Source organism: Platalea leucorodia (assembly GCF_965183815.1).
Source record: "Platalea leucorodia genome assembly, chromosome: 7".
In the NCBI taxonomy this organism is placed as follows: domain Eukaryota; kingdom Metazoa; phylum Chordata; class Aves; order Pelecaniformes; family Threskiornithidae; genus Platalea; species Platalea leucorodia.
The window spans coordinates 11,871,410-11,886,715 of record NC_138829.1 but is presented as its reverse complement, the minus strand read 5'-3'; the positions used below and the strand labels follow the sequence as shown (position 1 = coordinate 11,886,715).

Here is a 15,306-nt window from a genome sequence, read left to right as displayed (position 1 = left end):
ATAACTTGTAATGTGATAAGAACAGAAAGGAACAGGAGGAATACAAAGGTAATTTTCTTTCTGACTTTTTAAGTAATCATCAGCAGGGAAACTGAATGCGTATGTAACTGAGGTGAGCTCAGCTACGGAAGCCAAAGGTTCATAATTTCAGCAAAGCAGATCTATAAATATATCACAGATGAAACCCACCAGCTTATCAGAACTTCCTAATACTGAAGTTGGCAAAGGCTGGCTGGATATAGTTCCTTGTTTTAAAGCAGTATCCATGCTTGATTCTTTCCAGTCTGTGTTGGAGATCTGAGGGGGTTTTACCACAGGGGTTGAGCTCTGTTTAAGTATTGGCCAATTTCCATCATTAGCTTGAAAACAGACAAAAATACTATATTTAAGATAATCCACACCACCACTGTAAACAAGCAAAACAACACGTGAAATGGAATAGCTTAGATTACAACAGGATTAATTTGATTCCAGAAATGAGATAAATCACTATTGTTTGATTCAGAAATCAATACTGAAAGCCCAATCACTGCATATAATATGCTGTTCATTACCCTTTGACATTGAAATTGTATTGAAAATTTCTATAGAAAAAAAGATGGTTAAAATTTTGGTTTGAGCATTGCATATTCTACTATTAGGAGGCAAACAAGTTCAGAACAAGAATTCTTACAGAAACACTTCATCAACATACTTCTTTTTGTAGTGTGCAGAGACACTGTCAAATTATGCTAAATGTTAAGTCTACATCAGCTCTGAGTAGACTTACTCCAAATTTAAACTATGGTTACTAGATTCATTCACTCATAACAGGAAGTAAAAACTCATTTCAACAATGGGGTGGAACAAAAGCAGACACTCCTTTGCTGGAAGTGGCAGTTAACTTACCTTTTGTTTTTCCTCACCATACTCACCTGATTAGAATTGCCCCAGAGATTTAATTTTAAAGAAAGTCAGCTGACAACTTCAACTCACAATATCAAGATACAAGTCATGGGCTTTTTATCTTCATCATATGCAAAAAATCATGCATAGCTGCACATAAACTGAGGCAACAAATCCTTAATGAAGTCTTAGATGCATTGATATGTTACTTTATTAACTGCATGAGGCTATTTAGTTTCTGTTCTCTACATAAGCAAGAAAGTTTAAGTAGCCTGATAATTAGATCTGTTTTATAACAACTAAATAGATCCCTGGTTAGATCCTAAGGCTTTGATTTGCCTTTAAAAAATTAAACTTCATGTTTCTCTTACTCTAAGGAGACCAGAGATCATTTTTCCTTCCCTATTGCCTGTAATTATCTTAGTGGAGCACTTAGTGTCAGTGAAGATGACATGTAACATGTAACTAACTTTACTAGAGGATAACAACTAAGACGGAGGGAGGTTTGTGTGTGTAGATTCACTGAGATTTCTGGACTCCATAGTAAGACAACATCAAATGAAAATCAGGTATTTAATGGCAAAGTTTCCCCATTTCATTTCAGTTTTTAAGCCCCTAGAAAACAGAATCACCAAGGCTATTTCTAGAATTCTTTGCCATCCTTGTCTAGTATAGCGGATAGGCGAAGAATAAGCTGCATAGGAACATTCTAATTACAGTGAATTTAACATCACCACTCTACTTTCTATCCTTAAGCCTTATCCTCTTTATTGAGTATCCCTTTTCTCCCCACTGCCCACCCCAGAAATGACAACCTGAAGATTTCTTGACAATTACCACCCAATGTTTTCACTGTATGAGTGCAAATTCACTCTATTAGCTCATTCATAAACCTTTTTATAGGCTTGCTAAAATACCACTTTTAAGTGAGCAAAAAAAAAGTTACACCTCTGCATTTAAGCTACCATACTAATTATTTTTTAATTATATGTGCAGACCATTCCTTAGTATTAACACACACTATATTGTATTAAACTTTCAAATTCGGATCAACTGTGTTTGAATTCTGAGAGATAATTACTTTGGAGCAAGAGTTTTTTGTGGTTGGTCATTTAAATAGAGTTAACACTTGCATATTTTTACACTAAGAATATAGTATATAGTCCAGAAATAACTTTTCAGAATCGCAAACTGCCAGGAAGTGATGAGGTCCAGGCATTCGTACTGGCAATGTTCAAGAACTAGACTTGTTGGGTTTTTTGTTTGGTTTTGTTTTTAATCATCTGGTTATCAAGAGCAAGACCAAAAAAGATGACTGTCTAAACACTTTGACCATAAATAATGGCAAATTTTTCAAGTATGCACTGAATTAACATTTTCTGTACAAAATACGCAGTATATTCCGTAACTCCAGTAAGGTTATGGTTCAGTAAAACTTTTGTTTTGAAGATCAGTAAAAGGTGTTATAACTGATTCACGCTAAACATGAAAGCATCTTTAGCCATAAGTTTAGCTATTAAGAAAGCACTTACAGAAACAACAGCAAAAATCCCAAAGAATTTCATTATCTTACCTGCAAATACAAGCCCACACTCTTCTATCAAAGACAGTTATACAAAAACTTTCTGTAATCCTTTGAATTCCAAATATTAGCATGTTCATCCCCAAATCCTGAGGTAACAGACTGGAAGTAAATTCAGACTCTTTCCCCTCTCTCCAACTTCTCTGTTTTGTTCTACTTGGATAAACATCAGAATGTAACTGTTCCTACCTTCATGTCCTTCATATCACAATCTGGCAGACGTGCCAACTACCATGCATTTTTTATGAGTGCACCTCTCGCGTACCAAGCTGAATCTCATGCACTTAACTAAGCAGCTGTTGCAATCTGCAACTGTGGCGCACGGTGCCAGAGGCTGCGCGATAGGTGTGAAAAGGAGGCAACCAAAACAGCGTCTGCCTTCTACTATCTTTGGTTAGACTGAACAGGTCCCAGACACTCTTGCCCATCTGGTGGCAATGCCCTTCTGACAAGCCCTCACTAGCTCCTGCTCTCAGCCACCCCACAGCCATTTCAGCCAACTGGCTTCGTTTTCTCCTCCAGATGTACCCTCTCGTCTGCTGCTTGGAAGACCTAGCACCCAGTGTGTTTCAACTCCCACCAGTCCATTTTGTATTTACATAAATAAGACAGTAACATGCAGACACAAAAGGTTTTGTGCATTTTCTCTGATTTTACCGAAAAATTTTTGTAGGTCTGGATCCAGGATACTTACTATAGCAACTGAAGTGCAAACCAAGTATAACATTTTTGTCCAATGGAAGTCAGCAAGATTCTTGCTATTGACTTGGACAGAGCGAGCTTTTATCCCAACTCTGGGGCCAGTGCAACACGGAAACTCAAAGTTTCCCCCAAAGTAACTCGAGCTAAACCTATATTTAATACATCTATCTAATCGGAGATATACTAAAACATGCTTTGGTGGTTACGATGAATTTTCTAGAAATTAGAATTAGAAAATGTCAAGGTTTTTCAGCGAAGAAAACTCATGCCTCGTACACTACACCAGTACTCCGGGGATGAATTTGCTGCAAATCTGTTTCCTTCAAAGATGAAAAGCAACTTCTCAACAGTTTACATTTCAACAGCATCTTCTGCATGCCAGACCACAACACAAGTTCTAAAGATGCTGTTTAATATGCATCTGTATGCAAGAGCTCAGATGACCATATTAAAAACTGAGTTCTTAGCTAGCCAGAGATCTTCTACGGACTCACAGTGCTGGGTGTCAAAGACAGTAGGTGCCAGGCGGATGACATTGTGAACAGCAGACTGAAGAGAAGTGGGAGGTGACAGAATAGGATCCACTATTATGTCTAAATCAGAAACCTTCCAGGTGTCTGGAGATTTTTTCACACACCCACAGTCTGTCTCTACCGGACACACCAAGGCAGATCCAGTTACACAGAAAAAGAAAGAAAAAAAGTGGTGGGAAAATTATAACAATGACAATGGAGAAATTAGAACAGAAACACTCAGATAATGAGAAAGAAAAGCATGACAGTTGGAAAAAAATTCTCAATTTCTTTTCTTCCTGGGAGCATATAAGCTTCTCTTTACATAATCTATCTTATAGGACTTTATTCAAGTACATTCAGAGTAATAAACACAAAGTCAGTTCTAAGGTAGAATAATTACTTTCATAAAATCAAAAAGTTATCATTCAGAGATCTTGTAACCTCCTAAGGTAGTCCTAGCAGTGCGTATGTATATCTTCTGAGGTTGATATTTACAAAATAGTCAATTATTTTTGGTTGGTGAACTTAAAAGTTATGAGCTGTCCTTTCCCATATGTGGAAGAGGAATCCACATGTCTGAAAACAAAACTGTTGCAAAACTGTCACTTCACCCCGCAATTAAATAATTCCATATTCTTAAGACTTTTCCATAAACCCACAGTGACGGGGTCTGTACAGCCTTTGAATTAAACTAAAGGTATTGTTAAACCACTAATACCAATGGAAAAGACTAGGTTTTTTTAAGTTCTGTTTGGATAGTTTCACTTCCTGACCTTGGGGTTTCTGGGGGGGGCATTTCTGTCATTCTTTCCTACAGAGATGTTCAGACTGTATTCCCTCCATCTCTTCTTCCCCATTTGGAAGCATGCTGCAAGCTTTGCTGGAGTATTCAGTTTTAAGTACCGGAATGTATGTGAATATTGCAGAAGCTTTACTCTAGTGGTCATTGCTTATCTCATTTTTAGATCTCTCCTAGGAGACCAGGTAAACTAAGTCCTGTGCTTAGACCCATGGGATCGTGCATTTTATTTGTATTATGTGTGTTTTCCTAGCTATTTCTTGAGAATTCTGATTTTGCTAAGATGTGAGCAGAGAGGTGAGCTTTGCCAGAATGAGAACTTAAGGCACAAATGTCATGACCTGCCTCCTTCGGTCTCCAGTGTACATTAAAAATAATAATTCTATTTTATAATGTAGATGGTATTATTAATTATGGGAGACATGGGAGCCAACTTTGGACATAAATTTCTGGGGAATACTCAGGAAGGACAGCTCCTTCACTAATGAAGGCAGAAACAAGTATACAGCATCAATGCTAAGGTTATTACATTTCAGAAATGCTTCAAGCACCACAAATTCTCCTATCTCAGTTGGAGCAAAAAACCTCCCATAGTTTTGTTCTGTTTTCCTATTTAGTCTCCTTCTGAGAAGTAATATTATTTGTATTTGTTCACCAGCTTTGTTTTACTTGACAAAAAGGAACATACTGTAAATAGTTGTTTATAATACAGTTTGCCACAAAGTTGATTTCATTATTCCATTCAAACACACAAACTAATTGAAAAAGCTATTAAAAGACAGAACATAGAATCTGCGAAGGAACACGCGCTCCTTTTAGCAGTGTACCAGCTAGTAAGATTTCAAGGAAAACACTCAGTGTCCTAAGAAAAATTCATGGAGAGAGGCAAAAATGTTTCATATCAAATGACTAATGTCCAATTCACAGAATAGTATCAAGACATCTAAAACTTGCCTCTTCCACTACAGAGATTATGCCAACACTGGGTCTCCTAAGATTACTCCTTTTCTTTGTTACTCCTTTCCAAACCATGTGTATTCATAAACACCACACTTAAGTGCTTACCAGATTTTGATCTTCCATGTGTTGAGCTGGAAGCAATGGTAAGAGACTGTGGTTTAACTGGATCTACTGGTACAGTGTAAGTGCCAGCACTTGGAACTTGGATGTAAGGTCCTACTGCTGCCACCCTTCCTGAAGCACTCAAGGATGACTGGGGTGATGAAGTTCCATTAATACGATTCAACTAAAAAAATCAGACAAATTGAAATGTGAACTTCCATTTAATCTAGGCATTTGTGCACGAACAGGAGGTCTAAATTTAATTATCTAGAACCATTCACTGTAGCTAAGAAACCTTAATAATTAAGTTACCATACTCCATGCGTCTAAAAAAAAAAAAAAAAAGTAGAAAGTACAAATTTTATTCCCTAAAATCAACACCTCAAAAATTAAGTTTCTCAGCCACAGCACATACATTTCTTGTAGAAACCTTCATCTGTATAAGGTCTCTTTCACTGTGCCTTTCTTAGGCAAATAGGCTAAAATGAGTCCTTATATGATCAAATACGTTTTGGGTGTTTTTAAAAGCAATACTTCTAGCTAGGAACACATACGGGAATCCAGAATTGATCTCTCTAGTCCTCAGACAAATGGTCTACTGTGCAACTGATTTCTTTTCAAAGTTCCAGACAACTATTAAGACTAACTTTATCAGACTATTCATATTTTTATCAATTCTCCATATTGGAAGATCAATATTTCATAAAAAACAAATTTTATGCTTTCATACTTTGAAACACAGCCCATAATCACACTTTCCTTCCTAGAAATATAAACTACTACAATTTTTAATGTAGTATGGTCTGTGCCATAAAGAAAAATGAAAGGAAACACATTCTAAACAGTTTTCTGATACCTATGCAAAAGCGTAAAATAGTTTTAAGAAGCCTGCTACTTTTAAAATAGGTTCTTTAGATGTAATTAGATTACTGAGCTGGGAAAAAGTGAGATTCTATGTAGTTTTTATAGGCTCTTGATAAACTAAAGTGTGGCCCTTTTAACAGTTTATCTTACAGGAATGTTTTCTTTTTGACGTGCCTCAACTTTTTTCTTGTATAGTCGTTCACGCAGCTCATTGATTCGCTTGTCCATCATAGCCACCTCCATATTACGTTTGTTTAAGAGTTCTTTCTGCTGCTGAAGCTTGGAGTTCTGCTCCTGGTTAAGCCTGTTACGAATCTTAAAACAAAAACAAAAACCACAAACACTTATTAGGACAGTTACTTCATCTTGTCTGCTGTCAAGTTGTTTTTTACTACAGTGCTAAAAAACCCAAAGCAACTTGGATTGGCTATGATCTGATGTCTCTAATGTTATGCTTCCACACAGCCTGTCGAATTAGCATTTGCAACCATGAACGACTCTTAAAAGAAAGCAGCAAAAGAATGTCCTAATGAACTAGTGGATACCCATTAAATACACGTAGACTGCCTCCCATTTATTGCAAATGGATTGAAGAATCAGGCATAAAGGCATTTCTCAACTGAATTACACCGTGAAAAATTAAGTCAGAGAAAATGTTTGTTAAAAGTTACGTTTAACCATCAAGACAGGTTAAATATCATGAAAACTAAGCGATATAAAAGTTGTAACAGAAATTATGCTATTGATTCTCTTTCCAGTTCCACATGAAACTTCTTGATGTCTGGATGGGAGGTTAACGGAACTGCTAGTGCAGGGACCGGGCACACATTTTCCTCTCTACATGGGGATTAAACTGAAACGTTCACAGCAGGTTTCCAGTAGCATTAGGGAATGGATTACGTTTATGGTTCAAATCAACCATGACAGTCTTTATAATTATTTCTCTTGCTTTCCCATTGGCATTTTTTCATACCTTCAGTAACTCTGACAGTATTGGCTCAATGTTCCAATTTCCATGGTAATGTTACATGAAAAAAAAACCTGAGGCAAACTTAAGTCTTGATAAATGCGTACGGGATCATTGTGAAGCACAAGAGAGAAATCTTTATCTATTGGGTATCTTTGCACTTACAAGTACTTGAAAGGTAGATACCTGCTCTAGTTGAAGATGGCCCTGCTCACTGCAGGGCGGGTTGGACTAGATGACCTTTAAAGGTCCCTTCCAACCCAACTATTCTATGATTCTATATGTCTTGTATAAATGGGGAAAGGGAAAAAAAGAGAGAAAAAGGACCCTTATTTCTAATTTATGAAAACATGTGAAGGATTAATTTCTATGTTGTATACAAATACATAGCAAATGCTCATGTAGAGAAATGAGTGAGACTACTTTTGAAATTTAAATTAATTTTGAAATATTAAATATATTAGAGCTGTTGCCTTGCTCACAATAAAGTACCTGAGTAAATAAAGTAGCCCTCAAATCCTGACACATTGGCACACAATTAAGTATTTCATAACTTTTAAACATAAAAACTGAACAAAATTTCAATGTAAATGGAATATTTAATTACTTCTGTGAGAACTACACTTTAGATGCAACAATCTTCTTGGAGGAAGATATATAATAGTGATACAGGGAATACTGTGTGAATACGCTGCGGCTATAGTGCACTATATAGTGCAGTGAATACAGTGCAACTTATATTTTTGATGATTCTGTCAAAATGTGTTATTTAATTCCCATGTATTTTGTTTATTTACACCAGACATTAGAGCTATATTTTCACAATATATTTTAAATATAATTTTATTCACTGCTCAGTTATGTCTCCAAGTTAAGATGACATTTCAGTAAGCTTGCCATACCCAGTTCTTTGCAAAATAGAAAAGTATTGAAATTAATTTATATATATATATATTTTTTTTAAGAGATATTAAAACAAATACTAGATTATGTCAACATTCAGTATTTCAGTCTTAGGAGCCGAAAAGTGCCCTTCAGAACACTTGCACACTTTGTATCATTATGCGTATGAGCAACAACAAAAATAGGTTTTAAAGCTAAGGAAATTCTGTTTTAAAGAGGGTTATATGCTAACTACAACCTCACATATTAACAGCATTCCAATACACCAGTTTTATAAGATGTCACAGAACCAAATGGCCACCTGTAAGAGCAGTAATACAACTTTTTAAAATCTACAGCTATCATCCAAATAGCATCTCTCCATTACTTACCTGTAGCTCTTGATACAACTTTTTTAATTCTACTGCTGCAGGTCCCGTCATTTGTCCATTGTAAGACTGAAACCCATTCAGTTTCCCTTTCCTTAAATCCTCCAGCTGCTGAGTAAGTTGATCCACTTTTAACACTGCAGCCTGTAGCTCCTGCTGCTTTTCCTGGAACATGGCACTTATATGCTCAATTTCAGTTGCTAAAATTAACAAGATAAAAATAACAAAAAAACAATTAAGTAAAGCAGAAGTTGTTAGCTTTTTAATTCTACAGATATTGATAAATACAACACACTAGTTTTAAATCTAGTATATGCATGCACATACAAAATACTTATGTGTTGGGAATCTGCTAACGGTCATAGTATTTCCTAATAGTCAGAGAATAGACTTATTCTGACTTTATGCCTGACTACATAAAACAAAAAGTTACATCATATACAAATTTCATAGAAACACAGGACCCTCTGTAAGACAAAACCCATTCTATCTGAAATCCTGCTTCAATGCTGTATTGACTAGTAATGTAGCATTATTTGCTAGTCATGCAGTGAACAGTAACTTAAATGAAATACATTACTTAAAAATTCCACATACATAGATTGCCATTCATGATCTTGCTGTAGTCCACTTGTCCTCTCATGGCACGGATTTTTTTCAGCTTTGTCTCCTGGGTTTCAACACGTTCTTTAAGTTTTTGAAGCTTTTCACTCTCAGAAACAGACTGCTGCTGACGACGTTCTTGCTGCTTCAGATAACGCAAACGTTGTTCCTGAGAAAATGAGGTTTTAGACAAGAGGTACCTGTTACCCATTTATTTAAAAAAAAAAAGTTAACTTAGAAAAACCCATCACTATGATCAGTGGGTTTTTTTATTTCCAGAAATCAGAAAAAGTTGTATCTAGTTAAATTATGTATCAGTCCTCCTAGAAAAACTCTTAACGTTAATTGAACAACTCTGTTTTAGAGCAGATTTTCAAGATTTTTTTAGACCAAATATCAAGTTTACATATATGTGCAAATAGCCTGAACACTCATTCAAACACATCTGTGAAGCTTCCTCTGGCATTTGTTTTCTGCCACTATTAACGCTTTTCCTGCTGTGGCAAAATGAACTCCCAATACTGTTATCCAGCTTCCCAAAGACGACAAAATACGTCCAACAGACCATCGTAAACAAGCTGACCTACTGGAAGATAATGTTCCAGTTCTAAATAACAGTGCTTCTGCTGGGCACACAAGGAAAAGGTTTCTTTTTCTACATTATTTCCATCAAAAAAGAACAACAGAACTGATAGGTTGATTCCCAAGTACTCCAAGCATCCAATGCATACTGCATATTATAACACCTACAGCAATGTCAAAAACATTAAAGCCACTCCCCACTCTGAAAACATACTTAGATTCTTAAATCTCAGAGACTTTGGATATGTAATATATGAATATATACGAAGTGGGCACATTCTCATCTCACACCACTATTACTATACTGGAGTGAATGAGCTACTGAAGATGAGCATAGAGTCAAGCCTGGTCGATCACAGATCATGAAGTGAGCCTCACAAAAGAGACAAATAAATAAAGCCTAGCAATATTTTTATGAAGATGCATAACTTGACTTGACATAGGTTGTTATAGTATCATTTACACTGAAATGTTGTATATTGCCTAGGTTAAGATTGACTTGGTAAAACAGTGGATTTCTCAAGCTCTTTCTTGAGCTTATCTAGAATGAATTAGCTTGTTTTTCTGTACCCATTAAACGTATGTTTGCGTATGTTGAAAGAAATTTGTATTTATTATGATCTGTATATAATTATTACCTTAGCAACCAACATTTGCTGTTGATTTTCAATCTGCTGCTGTTGTCGGGCAGCCATATCTTGAAGTTCAGAAAGAGTGAGCTCAACACGTGGATTCCCAACCTGAAGAACACAAAACGGTACATTAACGTGTTGATGTATATTAAGTGTTCTGACTATAGAAACTAAACCCCCACTCCTCAGAGGAAGGTTAAAGCTTCCTCCCCAGTCCTCAGAGGAAGAATAGTGATAGATATCTATGAAACAGTACAGAACCTCAGAGCAGAAAGAAAGGGCACAGATCATGCACATACCAGGGACAGAAAAAGCACAAAGGGGAAAAGCAGATGAAAGGAAAACACTAAGAGACAAAACAAACAAGAGAAAAAAAAGCCCTTATGCTACGTTTAAGGCTGCTCCGTTAAGACATTGTGTAGAATTGGTACACAGTACTGGTACGGCGTGTGTGATAACACACAGGCAAGCAGGGATTTTAAGCAGTAATTGGAATCTGAAGCTTCTTTCCTTTCCGAACACTTTAACTGTAACTGCCTTGGCAGCTTTAACTGGTAGTTAGCATTATTTACCTAGCACAGGACAAGACCACACGAGAACCCTTAGATAAATGCTTAGATAAAGGCTGCCACTAAGCTCACATCCAAAGATGGCGAAATTTCCTGGCAGATTGCAGCATTTAAGGTAAGAATCTGTAAAAAAGTCTGTACAAAGTGAAACAAAGTAAAGCTGATCCCCTTTGGATAAGTAAGTGGCTGTTACTGAGCAAATTTTGAATGAGAAGACTTTCAGTGGGGCTTTACCACTCCTTTTGCATTCCAAAACTAACAAATCATTTACAAAATTGGGGTAGAGAGGCAATTACTAAAAATTATTCAAAAATAATATGATGCCGTGACAATGTGTGAGACGGAGTATTATGTGCTTTTAAAAACAAATGCATTGTTTCAGTATATTCATAGTTCTATCAACAAATATAATTTAAATCTATACATCAAATTACTTCAATTCAACCACGTTTTTCACTATGCAATCACAAGAAGGAGGGCAGTGTAACAAGACAAATTCCAGAAGCTGACACTTGCCAAACCAAAAGCCACCACCTTAGAACTGCAGAGTTTAACCACAACTTTAGAATTCACAGAGAAAGAGAACACCAGCCTTTGAAAAATTATGCTGGAAAGCTGGAAAGTTCAGCATAGCCCAGCGTCCTTTGCCAGGTATTTACATGTAATTCAGTCAATTTATTGGATCAATGTAAAGCTGGATCACTGCATTTTAATTAGTCAATAAACAATGTAGTATTTTCACCGGACTACATGACTACACTATTAGTAGAACAAATTAAAATTACATCATTTCCTATCCCCAATATAGTCAATACTGCTGAAAAAGAAAGGAGAATTAAATGTTTTGGATATATTGATAAACAAAACTCTCTTTCAAATTAATGTTTACAAAATGGAATGAGGTGTAAACATTTTACAGACACACAAAAAAAGAAGGAAAAAAAAAAAAAAAAAAGAGAAAACCCCCAAACACCTCCCCTCCCCAATCAAATCAGGCATTAATTAGATTGTGGATCTGATCAAACCCAATCCCAGAGGAAAGCCGATTTAGCTGCTCTGCTTTTCTGGGCGCTGACTTCCAATGCAGTTCTGTAGTGATCTCGTCTGACAACGTCCCCTGCAATACTTGCACTTCATTCTACGAAAAGTAAAATTCTCCTCGACCACCTTGTTGATACCGAAGTATCTCAGCCACTTTGAATGGCTTGTTTCATATTCCTACATCAAATTCCTACTTAAGTAAGTGTCAGTTCTCCAATCAATGCATAATACAGAACTGTTTCTTTAAGCTTCAATCAGGAAAGGAAAATAATATTTGTTTTAAAATAACCGATTTCTCATTTTTTTTTCCTACTTGAACTCCAATTAATATTTCATGTTTCCGCACACAATTATTCAGGTAAGATATGCACCTCAAGGTCAGTCACTAAAATAAGCCAGATTTGGAAAACTAACTTTTAAAGTTGCTGCATCTTAGACACATGATATAAACACGTCAGATTACAATTTTTAGAGAAAGTTATTGTCCCTCTTTGAACATTTCCAAATGAATAAATTATGGAGCGAAATTATAATTCTTGCTCCTCTTACTAGTCAACAATAACGAAAAATATTTATGGTAGAGAAGTGATTAAAAAAAAAAAAAAAATCTATGTATTTGTTTACAGTTACAGCTATATAGAATAGTGGAGCTAGAACAAAAGGTAAAATCCACCCAAAACACTAATTCTCTATTTCAACACTTTGTTAGTGAACACAGAAAATTAAAAAAAATAAAAAAAAAATAAAAAAAATTGAACTTAGTAGCGTGTACTTTTTTTATTAGCATGACTTATGACAGACAGGAGTCCTTCACAATATTCTTTAAGGCCAAATAACTTGTATGCACTTGTGGCCACCAGCTAATAAATCAGAGAGAAATATTTTATTATTAATTACAGACTGAAAGGCACTAATTGGGTAAGAAAGTAAGGAAGCTTTTCCAAGTGCCATCCACAAAACAAAATGTGCTCACTTGAAACAAGAAAATAACATAGAAAAAGCAGATGCTGCTCCCAGGAGACGTTCAAGCTCTGCTGACGTCCTTTGGCGTGACCTTCCGCCAGAAAAGCCTAAACCTCTACATCTGCTTCTGCTGGACTCTGTAGGTAATTCTTAAAGGGGGCTCCGAATGGCTTGAAGGCTTCCCTCTGGATCACTGATTTTAAAAGTAAAAAAGGTGGGGCAGTGAATTGATAGGATTTTCTCAATACACATATGCTCTGTTTCAAAAATACACAACTTGCATCAGACTATGCAGAGTCTTCCCCATGCTTCCCTCCTTTCTGCTTTGATCATCGGTTCAAGTTAACAACATTGATAGCTTATTCTGTTTCCAGTGTAACACTGTCCAAGAAATAGAGATAGATTTTATTCTGCTAAGAAATCTTGTTAAAAATACATCCAGACTCAAAAAGTGGTATCTGTGTAGGCGTTGTGCATATTTCAAGGTAAAAAAGCCATTTCACCGAATGAAAATTACAGATTTTCTAAATGAAAAATGTAACCTGGAATGCACAATAAGAAACTGGTTTGTAAAAGCATTAGAAACAAAAAAACAGGTTGATCCAAAAGCTGAGAGTTTTTACTGCTTTAAATAAGCATATTTGAAAGTATATCTTATAATGCCTGAAAAAAGTACTGTATTATGTTGTATTATGTAAAATATAAAAGATCAATTATAAGATGAATGCAAATATTAGCTTCTCCTTGAAGAAGCTATTAAGTACTGTAAAATGTTCCATTTAGAAAGTGTAATGTCTAAAAACCTTTTATACATGGCAAAGCACAGGAACATGGGAAACAGTGATAATTAACCATTTAAATATAAATGCTCTATGAGAAATCTTTTAATGTTTACCTCACTGAACACCCATAAGTGTCCCTTTCACTTAAAATAACTACAATATACTTAGGAAAGAAAAGAAGAGGCAGCTGAGGAAACAAAGTTTTAAACCTGTAACTTCACTTGCAGCTTGTTCTTTTTCATCCACATGGCAAAAGCAGTAAACAGACCAAGCAGAATTCCTCTTCAACATCAAATCGATTATTTTCAGATTGACTGTTACTTATTTCAGGTCTCCAAAACAGAACAGCATCATTTTTGAAACAGCATGAAAAATACTGACTCTTTCTCTTGCCAGGATCTAGTTGAATCAGTTCGTTTAGAGCATTTTATATTAGTTGAGTCTGCTTGTAATAATCTGTATGCAAACACCACCGCTGAAAAAAGTCAGTCTGTCCTTCTTCAGAACCTCGGGTTATGTGAGGCAAAGAGAGCGCTACATTTTCTCAGTTCTTTAATGAGGTTGTTGGTTTTTCGGATTCTTAAATTTGTGCTGTTCATACTAGTTATTAACAATTTTGTCCATGAAGTCACTCACCTCTCATAACAAACATGAGCCTATCGCATTTAAGGTCCAGACCTCCTCCTTTCTCCTGCAGCCAGAGAAACCTACCTCCTGCAGAACTGCCTTCTGAAGGAGGTACTGAAAAGCCACTACAAATATCTGCTCCTCCAGATTCCACAGATTCATTTGCTACATGGTGATACATCAAAGCAGACAGTTTTGCTGAATTGTAAATTTCTTTTCATTGATTCACAGAAGCATTTACACATAGAGATGAACTCCTAAATAAAATGCTATAGAACAAACACTGCATTATTAGGCACTAAGGAAGTATTATGTATGTCTCATAGAGAAAAGAATACTTTACACCTATATTCCCTAATTTCTTAATACTGACAAGAATCTTAAAAAAATTTTATTTATTTTGTTTAGCATGCACTTTAAAAGGTCATGATGAGAGACAGAATCTGTAATGAACTGGAGTTTCAGCTTCTGACATTACCCTCCTACTACAGACTAATATTTTACCATTTGATGATTAATATTTTTGAGACAGATGAATGGTACAGTAGTAATTAAATAGTTTGGCAACCAGTTTACAAGCTGCCTCAAAACAAGTCATACCCTAGGCATTTAATTAAGAAAAGGAACCTCCTTTAACATTTAATTTTACACATTAGTCTTGTCACTCTGAAAATTCATTTTCTTGCTCCTCCTTCCTTCCTTTCTGCCCTCACACTATGCTGTTCTGCCTGTCATCACAACTCCTCAGTCTACATGCTTCTGAGCTATTATGAAATGGCTTACTCATTGGCAACCCACAACAGTAAATGAAAAATTGCACCTGAACTCAAAATATTTCTTTGACAAGCAAAGCGTACTAT

General features: G+C 35.8%; 1 protein-coding gene across 2 annotated transcripts in view; it reads right to left on the bottom strand.

The window, feature by feature from the left end:
* Positions 1 to 15,306, bottom strand: part of PPP1R13B (protein phosphatase 1 regulatory subunit 13B) — a 74,338-nt gene that overhangs the window by 9,373 nt on the left and 49,659 nt on the right. The window contains exons 5-11 of one of the 2 annotated variants that reach the window (XM_082316994.1): positions 10,471 to 10,572; positions 9,245 to 9,419; positions 8,651 to 8,847; positions 6,560 to 6,724; positions 5,549 to 5,729; positions 3,664 to 3,819; positions 190 to 359 (exon numbers count right to left, since the gene is read on the bottom strand). In XM_082316994.1, the coding sequence (XP_082173120.1) occupies positions 190 to 359; positions 3,664 to 3,819; positions 5,549 to 5,729; positions 6,560 to 6,724; positions 8,651 to 8,847; positions 9,245 to 9,419; positions 10,471 to 10,572 (1,146 nt within the window). The remainder of the gene's footprint in view (positions 1 to 189; positions 360 to 3,663; positions 3,820 to 5,548; positions 5,730 to 6,559; positions 6,725 to 8,650; positions 8,848 to 9,244; positions 9,420 to 10,470; positions 10,573 to 15,306) is intronic. The other variant, XM_082316995.1, reaches the window with a different exon arrangement.